At 45.6% G+C, this 11,539-nt stretch overlaps 1 protein-coding gene across 1 annotated transcript; it reads right to left on the bottom strand.

The window, feature by feature from the left end:
- Positions 1–10,283: 10,283 nt before the first annotated feature.
- On the bottom strand, positions 10,284–10,940 carry LOC119114846 (cuticle protein 7-like; the record flags this gene model as incomplete). Its single annotated transcript, XM_037238893.1, has 2 exons — positions 10,916–10,940; positions 10,284–10,652 (listed from the first exon to the last, which is right to left on the bottom strand). Coding segments are annotated over exons 1-2 (375 nt in total), but the record flags the coding sequence as incomplete, so codon positions are not given.
- Between the last annotated feature and the right edge of the window lie 599 nt (positions 10,941–11,539).

Genomic DNA, 11,539 nt, shown 5'->3' with positions numbered 1-11,539 from the left:
AGAGCAATCGTACAGGCGCCAGGCCGCGTTGGTGCCCTGTGCCGTCTGCCCGAGGCCGCGCACCGCGACGCTGGGGCACAGACGTGACAAGCAGGGACGGTTTTACTGCCCGCAGAGCCCAGAGTGCCCCTCATTTGCGCAGTGGGTCGCAACAGACCGGCCCCCACTGAGAAAACCCAAGACAGGATGGATCAAGGACAGGACAGCTGTCTGCTGCTGCATCGATAGTACATTTCGATACATTTGACGTGTATGTCACCTCGATGAAGGCTGTCCTGATATTTGTTTGCAAGGAGCCTATTATTGTCCTATTTCATGGAGATTTTGATTTTGACAGAAGAAATATGACACAGGATTATGCGGTGGTGTTCTGGTCTGCACCTGCTTAGTACAGAGGTATCAAGTATATATTAAGTATATTAACGATCTTACGTGACCAATGTTGGACACCGGTCACTCTTTTTGCCTTTCCAGTTAAGAAAGATACGTCCACTTTAACTATTTTCATAACTTTGTCTCCCATACTTTCTCCCACCCTGGTGGTGCCATGGAGCACGGGTGTCTGTATGGTTGCATAACAAGTTTTTTTTAGACGTGCTTGAATCTCACAGAGGTTTTAATGAGGAAAATTTGAGGTAAACAAATACCACGCTCCGCCAAAAAATCTAACAATAAAAACACAACCACACACAACCACTCAGTGCGTAAATACCTCTCACTCGCATACCCACACAGAACAACGGACATTTGACCAATCTTAGAGGGTCGACATCTATTTCTGGTTGTTTGTTTCTGGTCAAAGCCTAGAGGGCCAACGCTAAACTTCCGCAAAAGTTAGGTTCGCACCGCCTTGCACATATGCGCTCTGAATCGAGAAGGTATATGCTGTGCATGCAAGTCCTGCGACGGGCAGAGCGTTCATAATAACTGTTAAAGGGAATGTTCCACATTCGAAGATCTTGAGGAAGGTATCAGGTACGATGAGAAAAGCTTACTTGGTACTACTATTGGTAAGCTTTGAAGGTTCCAAAACGACTCAGGAAGAAAAATACCAAAGTTTGTAAAATGCGCACCATTACGTTATTGTTTGATGGCATCATGGAATTGTTCTGTGACGACAGCAATACCTGGCAGCATCTGGCAGCCAGACCTAAAGAATACCTCGAAACACACGAAAGCTGACGCCGACTGGCCATTCTCGTCGCGGGGCTGTTTCAAGTGGCGGATTAGCGGGTGGTTTGTGTGTGAGCTTTTTGTCCTGGTGCTGGCCGTAAGACAATTTTTGTTGGGTTTGACATACGCAACGTAGCGATCGCCAGCTTTTATCACAGATTATTATCATCAAAGCGCGATATGCTGTGCTGCTGCTGTTGCTGCTGTGCTCTTGATGACTTTGTCAATACTTTATTGTCGGCCCATCGTTGCCTCCAGTGCTATAGTCCTGACATTCATACCATATGATGTGCACGGTAGTTACTTTCATTATTGCTTGTACCCGGAAATGCGGTGACATGCGAAAATTAATAAATTAGTAACATTGTTATGAATTTATTGCCAAAGCATTGCTATTGCTATGGTAAAAATGGTAAGGTTGGGCTGCCAAGTTGTTGTTTTTTTGCTCGGAATTAATTATGCCATGAATGGTTTACACTGCCATAACCATTCTGGCGCAATGACATTCTTGCTGTTGATAGTCCTTTGGCATTGGTAATCAGTTACCAGTCATTCATAAATTATAAACTGCTGTCTCATAGGCTTGACAGAGTAGGCAACCAATGTGGCACATCGTGTAATAGCGTAGGTAAACAGCTGTGACACTACCTCAGTGCTGTAATGTGGCACAGCATAATGAGAAATGATTTGGTTTTTGTATTGCAATCCCTGCTGCTATCGTAATACATTCCATCACGAGAAGATGAATCCAGCATGCAATCTTGTATCAACTCCGCGTCTGGCATATGACTGACCAAAAATGCATCATGCAATATACATATCACTTTCACCAAAGCACCCAACTAATAAGTGACATGACTTGCTCAGCCTGTTTTGGGAATCCGCAAAACGTCGGTGAGAAAGACGCAAACACATCTTCCACTTCCGCAGTATGCAGCATGCTGCAGCCATCAGGCTGCTTTAATAAAAAAATAACACGAAAATTTTACATGTGGTGAAATGACGCTGCACACATGCTGACCTTGCACAAGGCTGGAAACATGACAATTGCATGTAGTTATGTTTAGATGGACAAAATGCAAGGAAGTCATGAGGCTGCCAGTAGTGCACACAAGGCTCATGATAAAAATATTATAAAGTTCTACCCAAGACAGCAATTCTTCCTGCTCCTCCAAAACAAGTCAGTACCTTTCGCATGGTCTGCCAGCAGACCATGCGACGTCAGATGTCAGATGTCATCCCACTCAGCCTCTAAATATAAATATTAAACATGGCCACCAACCTACGAGATTAAAACGCGAAACAAGTAACAGGTGTGCATGATAACCATCTCCAAATGACAGAATTTCGCCATCAAATACTTCTGTATTAGCTGCGTCAGGTCTGTCCCAAAGCTCTGCATGACAGCATTAGGATGGCCTTGTCAGGTAGCCTGGTGATTTAGGCACCCGAACGGCTTAGACTTATCATTATCGAGCACCGCCATGAACCAAGAAAACGGTTAACCCGAGGGTTTAACAGGGCAAAAATGATGGTAAAAATAAGTCCCGTCCTTCAAATTGTTGCCTTCATTCGCCGTGAATTATTCACTCTTGGGTGCACATCAAACATGTTTGGGCGGCTGGGGAATTAATCCAACTTATGCATGAAATACGTGCAAGTTTGCAGTTGGAGCATCTTGCAGAGAAATTGATCGACATTTTAAGCAACGGACGGTGCCTATAAGGGCAATCGGGAAGGAAGAGTAAAGTGGCATCACACTTGTTTGGTACTAAAAAAACAGAAGTCGTTGAATAACTATGAAGACTGATACTTTTTGGCAACATGTTTAATCAGCTGATTTGACTTAAAAACTGCTAACATGAGTGCTCAAATGGTGATATTAATCTTGTAAATTTAATTTTGTAAGACATTTCTTGAATTTTTCACTCTTGCATTTCTAATGGTGCAACTTAGTGGTCAAGTTCCCTCGGGAAAAAAGAAATACGTGGAGTAAAATTTCCTACCAGGCCTTGCTCGTGTTTGCACCAGGCTCTGCTTTCGCGGTGTGCTGGTGAGACCAAAAAATTGGGGATACGTGAAAACCTTGCATTTGGCACACAGCTGCCGATTATGATGGATTTTGTAAACAAACCAAACTTAATGCGTGCAAGCGGCTGGAGTCGCTGGGGTTCCTGGGTTTGGAGGTACCTGGCGCCCTTGCTCTGTGCACACATAGACATGATTGGCATGGTGAGGCAGGATATAGCCATAGGTGTCCAGGTTCTGTGGAGTCTTGTTTATGCTTGGTGGTTTCAAGTGAGCTCGGTTTTGGATGACGTCTGAAGAACTCAGAAAGGGAAAGATGGAATAACCACGTGCAATTAGACGATGTCAAGGAGGAGTGAAAATTCACGTAAAATATGGGGAAAATGAGTGAAAAATTCCTCCTCATAAGGTGTTGCTTTACACACAAAGTCGGCAATTGTAGTACACTGGTTCTACGTGCCCTGGTTACCAAAATATCGCGTAGTGCGGAAAAGACTCGGTCGAAGGCCGTGCGCGTTACCGGCTGTCTCTGACGACCGCCGGCAAGAGACAGCGCATTTCGCCGAGCTCTCTGCAACACAGCCGGACCTACTCCATGGGATGAGTGAATGGTCGAGTGATGCGGGCGGTGATTTTTGCCCCTTCCATCAACTGTCAGCCTTCTGAATGATGGCAGCACGCACTTCCGTTGTATTAAGCAGCATTGCATTGTATCAAAGAATGAAAAACGGCGGGTAACAGCCAAATTTGTCTTGCTGGCTCGTGCACGCGTTACACGCGGCACGTGCGACATTACAGTTCATGCCACGTCCTTGTCTGTAAGATTTGTTATGCATGCCACTCCTCAGTCCCTCCGTGCTCTGGGTGCCGATATTTACACACAAAGGGTGTAAACCCGTGGAAAAGAGCAAAACACATTTTCCTGGCTCGTGTGTGCCCGACACGTGCAACATGCTACCCCGCACATGTGACACCAAAGGATTTCCTGTTAAATGGCGTATCGCAGTATGCCAGTTTCGTGTTACTACGTGCCACACGAGCGACAGCGCCGCGTATAGCGCGAACATGGGCGAAATCGGCAAAATGCATCTTCACAGCTAAGGTGCACGTGTCACATGACACATGCAGCACGACGTCGTACACGTTTGACTAATTGGCCGTTAGATCGGCTATCGAAGCATGCCCATCCCGAAGTACACGCTTCCCTGGTTTCTGAGATATAATAAAAACTTTGAAGCCCTCAAAAGAGCGAAATGCGTAGAACCATGGTTGAACACGTGGGCTCCATCACACGTCGCACGTGTCGCCACATATCATCATCTCGGTCCTCAAAGTCATCATCGAAGCGCGCCAACCCCAGGTGCCGAAATGTGGCACAAAACGCGTGGAGAGAGCAAAATCCATCTGTGAACTCGTGGCACGTGGTACATGTGACCGTACCATTTCGCTCAGTATACCTTTTTGTGCCATTCCCGTGTCTCCGCGACCCATCGTTGTCGATATTTTGGTGCGAGATGGCGTAATTGGCCGGAGGCAATGAATTACAGCACCCAGTCATATACAACTTGACATTTTGCAATTTGTCCTGCAATTCGCACTGCAACGTTGCGCTGCACAAACTTGCGACGAGACGGAAAGTGCAGCCACGTAAATTGTAAATGCTTGAACCAAAATCCACGCCTGTACGCACACGGCGACCATGGTTGGAGGATCAGATTGTGTCCAAGTAATTTCAGATGCCTCTGGGCTAATCAGATGTATGTTGTTCTTTGCCAAGTCACGTTATGTCTCAGTTTACATATAATGACTCATTAAAACATTCTGCAGCAAAACTGATAATGTAATGATTCATCACTGCACAACTTGCCAGTTATGAATGTTGTGGCTTAGGCTACCGGCTGTTGAATGCTTGTGGAATGCTGTATGCGAAGTGAATTGGCCAAGGCGTACTCAGGTATATTTATGTCGGAGCTAAGGGTCTTGTTACTTTTTAATACATGATAATTGAGATTGTTGTCTGATTGACATTTGAATATTCCACATAAGCATTGATTACCTTTGTCCAGTGGCATTACCACCCATGAAATGGGACAACCAGTAATTATGTCAGTTCAGCACAGCTGTGTGATTGCATTAGGTGCGTTTATTGAGACAGGAAAGGCACTACAATGTAACAGAAATGTTTGGTATGATGCAATGTTGTGCACATGCCTGATATGACATTTCACCAAAGGAGTTATCTGCATGCACTGTTTAGAAAAGGGCAGCATGCTGTATTTATATAAAAATGTGCATAACTGGGGCATAGTTCAGGGTCTATTGATTTCAGTTCATCTGTTTACTAGTTCATCTATTTACATCTATTTCATCTATTTATCTAAGGACCATTGATAGTTTGCATTGCCTTGAGCCAAGGATGCATGTTTCAGATACTGATGAACCTTCTAAATTTGTCTAAGCGGCCCATTTCACTTCAGCTTCTTAGGTATACCTTTCCTTCTCTGAGATCAATGGATGAAAGTTAAAGTCATAAGTTACAAGGCTTCATCAGGAATATAAAAAATTATGTCATATTGAAGTTCCAAATATTCATTTTGCAGGTTTTGTAACGTGAGAGCAAGATTTTTCAGGTTCATTTATTCAGTGCAGCCAATGGTAAAATGTTTGTAGTCACCTTATGCCAAAAACCCTTCATGCAAATGGTTTTAGGGAGCATGGTTACTTCGGCCATAGGTCTGTCAGGCGTTTAAGCTCTTCAATATCTATCAAAGAAGTTTTATGAATTTTGTCATATCATGGCCTTTGTACAGTACAGCTCGCCATTATGGCACTTATCATTATAATGCTTACCATCCTGCTTTTAAGCACAACTGCTTCCCAATCAGCGGTGCTTGTAATGTTACTATGCTATCGTTACTGCATTGGTCCTAAGGCGGCATTGCCAGCAGTGGCCGCCAGCATCACAACTTAAGAACCCAACACAGTACCTGGTGCTACCTCTGGGCGCGTTGGACGGCCACGTTTGGACCACTACCATCGCGATAGGTTCCATGCGTCAGGCACAATAACGCTATGCGCTCCAGCCATAGGCTGTTGCACGTAGCCCGATGGCTGCATAACGCCTGCCAGGTATATTTGATAGACACAAAAAGATCTCATGTGTATTCCTTGTAATAGCTCGCAGCACATTTCACAGCACAGCAGATACATCTTCAGGCTATACATAATATGCATATATATATATATATATATATATATATATATATATATATATATATATATATATATATATATATGTATGTATGTTCATATATAATCAGAATATTGCTGCACTCAATAGTTCTATCGCCAGTCAGGTGCCGTATATTCACTCCGTGTTCCATCTCAACTCTGCTGAAAAGAGTTGGCGGCAGCGGGATTCGATCCCACGCCTAGACATCGTGGCGCGTGCATGGGTCTGCGCTTTGCCTGATGCTCGAAAATGAGTGCCACGGCGCACACTTTTGATCTTGGAAATCGAAAGACAATTGTTCAAGCTTCATTTCTATGCACTTTTCATGCATATATATGTTCAAGATTTAGAAAGCCGTGGGCCTGAAGAAGGTCATTCTAACATGGGAACATCATGGCTAGTCGTGAAATGTGCGCCGTTGCCGCCATATTTTATACTAGACTGGACCCCCCGTGCCCGAGCAGATACCGCGCCCGCGAACGACCCACCAGCCGGCCCACAGACGGACAGGCGCCGGAATGCTCGTTTTTTAACACGAAGCTTGGGTAAATCCACAAAGTTGAACGTCTGCCGCGCGAAAAGCCATTTTAACCCTTAACGCGTGGGGCGTGCACCAGGAGCCGGGACAGCAACTTGCCGCCGTCGCGGCAACAAGGCCGTCATGCAGCCCCTTAGTCTAGGCTCATTTGCGAGCGACATTTTTTAAAACAAACTTGCGGCAAATCTAATCCGACGGAAATGAGGCTGAGACGCTGAGAGGGAAATGCTGTTTTAAACGATTGCATGTTGTGTTATGATCTTCCTTGTGGCCTAATCTGTTGTATCAGAACAAAATGAAGTGGTCAGACAATGTGGGTTTAACTTAAAAAGTCAGGACGTTTTCATTGTGTACGTTCCGGTGGCACGGCTGCGGCAACCTATGTGCACGTTCTCATGGCTGATGGCAATTATTACATGATTATGATGACATGATCAGGATGTAAGACTTTTTGAAGTCCGACCATTTTCATAACAAATTGACACAGGGACATTGGACCTCCCTCTATGCTATAGCAAGGCCTTAGTAAATTTTTGGGGAATGTCTCCAGTCAATGGCCACAGAGGACTAATGTCAACTTTTCAAATTTCTCTGAAAACTTTCAACCATACATGACTAGGTCAACCACCTTTACAGCTCGCGAGTCGGACACTTTTGCACCTCTCCTGTTCACGCGCCCTTGATGAGTAGGCTCAGTAATTCATCGTGACATTGACAAAACACGAGGGATGGATGAAGAGAGCTTTTCATGTCTGTATGGGATTTTGGGCTTTAAAGCCATCTTGCCGACCATTCAGTGCAGTTCGCATGTTGTTGTTCTTAAAACCTTAACCCCTCTAGTTTCTAAGGTACACACCCCGAACAATATGCAGGGTATTTCGGAAAGAATATTTCTGGGTTTCCGAAGTACCCATGACGTCATTTTTTTTTGGGGGGGGGGTTCATTCAGATTTTTCCCATTCCAGAAAACAACTTCGGGGGAGGGAGCCAAATGACCTTCTACCAGAGCGCGTGTTTATATATAGGTTTAAAATTAAGCTAAAATAAAAACATAAATATACTTAACTGTGTACCATTATCTAATATATGCTTACGTTTACCAGATCTGTAGGTGCTTAACTTAGCAGTAGCTTAACACGCGCTTGGGTGGGCATCATCTTGACCCTCGCAGATTTTTCGGAATGGTTTCGAAGCGACACGGTGTAGTGGCGCCAAATTTTCATTGTGGAAAACTGCCCAGAAATCGTTTGATATCAAAAACTTATATGCACCTTGTAAGGTCGCTGAACCACGGCAGCTCAGTCAGGCCATGAATTCAGCCAAGACCATTTCTAGGAAATAGTTCAATCTGATGCAACAACGGGGCGCTAGACAAAGCCAGATATATCGGAGATATTGTCTTAGGCAAGACCATAATTGAATGACAAAATTTCATTGGCCCAGGGTCACGTATAAAGGTCGGGCAAAGGTGAAAACCAACCTGCTTTATTACTCTAGAGTTTAATGTACATGCCAACTTCTGGTGCTCATTTCAAATATATTGACAACAGCAACCGCACTATGCATTTCCTATAAACTTCTTGAAGATCAAAATAGGTCACTGACCTCCGATGATCTAGGTCAACGTTTATTCGGGAAAATACTGCCCGTCGTAATTTTTGACGCTTATTCAAAAACAAAACCTAAAGCAGTCTTTGTGATTTCAGTCGCCATGGTCTGTGATAGGTGAAACAAGTTCACTGACACTACATGAGCACCAGCGACATTTTGCATAATACAAATATCTACGTTCTTGGGACACTTTGGATGTTGAAACTTATGTTGATGCTAGGCGTCAATGGCAGATTAGCATTGTGGCATAGCTGGTTTTTGCTGGCTGAATCCCTAACTAGGTAGAGTGAACCGGGATGCGGGCTAATATTTTGGAGAAAATTGCGTCCCTAGTGTGCATCCTTCCCGGAGGATGTGACATCTCACAACCGTGAGCTCCCAACGGCACAACCTGAACGCAGCTGGGTTCAGCATAACTGCTTTGGTGTCGCAACTATAATATAACTGCACAGGCGTGTAGGTGTTCGGATGTAAAGGAAAAGGCCTGCTCTATGTTTGGAGTCGTACAGCAACGTACCGTCAGCACATTTACACATCTCCGCGCCAGCAATAACGTCATATCCGTGCAAGCATTGATGTCATGACGCTCGGCACCAACTCTGTCTGGTAGTGTGGCACGTGTGAGGTGTGGATTTCTGCCGGTGACCTGATGTCTAAGCGGTGACGATTGGCGTCCCGAAGCTCCTTTGCCGCTCTCATCTACCCCGACGTATTTTCCGCGCGAGTTTTCTGTTACCACAAACTGGGGTTGACTTTGCATTGTAAGTGACTTGACTTCATTGGCTGTGCGTCCCCGTGACGTGTGTGACGTACGCAGTGGCGGCCCAGGCAACCCATACAACCGCGGTTGAGGCTGAGTGCTGGGAGAGTTTTCCCAGTCTCACACGTCTCTGCCTGGAACGGTCATGAAGTTAATCCAGAAACGAGCAAAGTTTAATTGCTCTTTATTGTACTGAGGTTGTCGTGCGGCAACAGAGTTTTGAGAAATCAAGGACGTGATACCTGTTTTCCGTGGAGTTTCTGCATAAGCTTTGCCAACCACAACTTGTTTTGGTAACAACATAGTTATAACTGGGCATGAATCGCTTGTGAGCCTAATAATCATACCGATTTTTTTCTTAAAAAAGATAACTTATTGCACCCACCGATCCAGGTGCTCGGGAACCAAAAGAAGCGGGGAAACAGAGCCTCTCTCCCAACTTTCTGAAACTTTACCATCGTCCCTCTATCGGTGATGACTGGAAAGAAATAACTAAACCGACCCTATTTCCCACGCACGCGCATCCCATTAATATGCCATGAAAATGCAAATTCCTTGACACGGCCGCATCAATGAAATTATCCAACTGAAAAACGCATTATCGTCTCAGTCAAGACCACGTGGTTCATAGTTCATAGTTTGTTAGTCCAGATCGTAGTTTCTTATATTGAAATACAGCTGGTCAGAAATCATCACAACACAACATTCATGCATTTAAGTGGGAAGTCATCCTCAGTGGTTGACTAGTATGCCGCAGGCTTGTATGCCGGGGTGGGAGAGCTGTAAGCAGGCTTGTAGACGGACTTGTAGACCGGGACAGAAGCCTTGTAGGCAGGGGCGGCAGCCCTGTAGGCAGGGGCAGCAGCATTGTAGGCAGGGGCAGAAGCCTTGTAGGCAGGGACGGCAGCCCTGTAGGCGGGGGCGGCAGCCTTGTAGGCAGGTGCGGGGTGGTACTCGGGGTACTGGGCCTCTCCTTCGTAGGTGACATCCGCGTTGTAGCCGCCGTAGTTGTCAGCGACATACTTTACGTGCTGGACGCGGCCGTCGGGCAGAGCTACCGAGTAATATCCCTGGGTGTTGTGGCCATCGCTCTCCTCCTTCTTGGCGAAGTTGGTGCCAGTGTAATGGTCGTTGACGGCGTAGTCGTAGGCGAACGGCCTGGCATCCTCCTTGTACTGGGGCTCCGTATGGTAAGAAGCCGACTCCTGCGAGGGGGCCGGGTGGTAGGGAGCCGGAGCGGGCTTGTAGCCCGACGTCTCCGGTGCCGGGGCGGCGGCGGCGATAGCCAGGATGGCGGCAATGACGAAGCCCTGCAATGCAGTGAGAGGGTAATTGACGGATGAGCCAACCAGTTTAGCAGAGCTGTTTGGCTACGATAGATGAATATATATATATATATATATATATATATGTAGATATATATATATATATATATATATATATATATATATATCATAGCCTCGTCATCCGTGCGATGCATGTCTCATTGGTAAACTCAAAGTGTACTTGGCTTGATATAAAGTGTCTAGTAGCCAACAGGGCACGATATCAATGGCATCATTCCAGCACATACCTGCATAGTGTGTTCTGATGGCCGGGTTGGGAGCGCAAGTGGTGTCTGCTCCCTCGGTGCTTTCGCTTTTATAGGTCGGCCGCTAACCACTGATAGACGGTCATGGTCAGATTCCAGTGAACGGACGCCTCCAACGGTGTGACCGGCTGTGCTGACGAATTCGCACGGAATTCCTGGAACACGCCCACCTCCTAAAAGTGGGAGGTGGGCGTAATGTGACTCATGACGATGATGACCGTGCGGGTTAACATGTAGCTCATGGAGTTGCACATGGACACGCCGTTCAATTTCTACCAGTATGTCGGAAGATAAGTGGAAAAGAACATATGGCTTATAACCACGCATTTTCCTAATGAGGGAAACCGTCAAATTTTTGACATTTATCACAAACTGTGGTAGATCAGAGAGTTTCTCCACCTTGGACCATGTACGTTGATGCAATTGTGAATGTAGGAGCACGCAAAACGTATTTGTTTTCAAGAAATTCGGTTTCTCCTGCTTTACTTGAAAAGTAGCTAGTCCTTGCAAGCGGACAACACCAAAGACTAACCCTCCCATTTCTTTTGTCCTCTAGCCTTACGCACTAAAGCCACCCAGCTCCGCTTTGTCCTTGAACTTTGGCCA

Source organism: Pollicipes pollicipes, unplaced genomic scaffold (assembly GCF_011947565.3).
Source record: "Pollicipes pollicipes isolate AB1234 unplaced genomic scaffold, Ppol_2.1 Scaffold_3087;HRSCAF=3621_pilon_pilon_pilon, whole genome shotgun sequence".
NCBI lineage: Eukaryota > Metazoa > Arthropoda > Thecostraca > Pollicipedomorpha > Pollicipedidae > Pollicipes > Pollicipes pollicipes.
The sequence above is the reverse complement of the archived record's forward strand: the minus strand, read 5'-3'. Positions and strand labels throughout refer to the sequence as shown.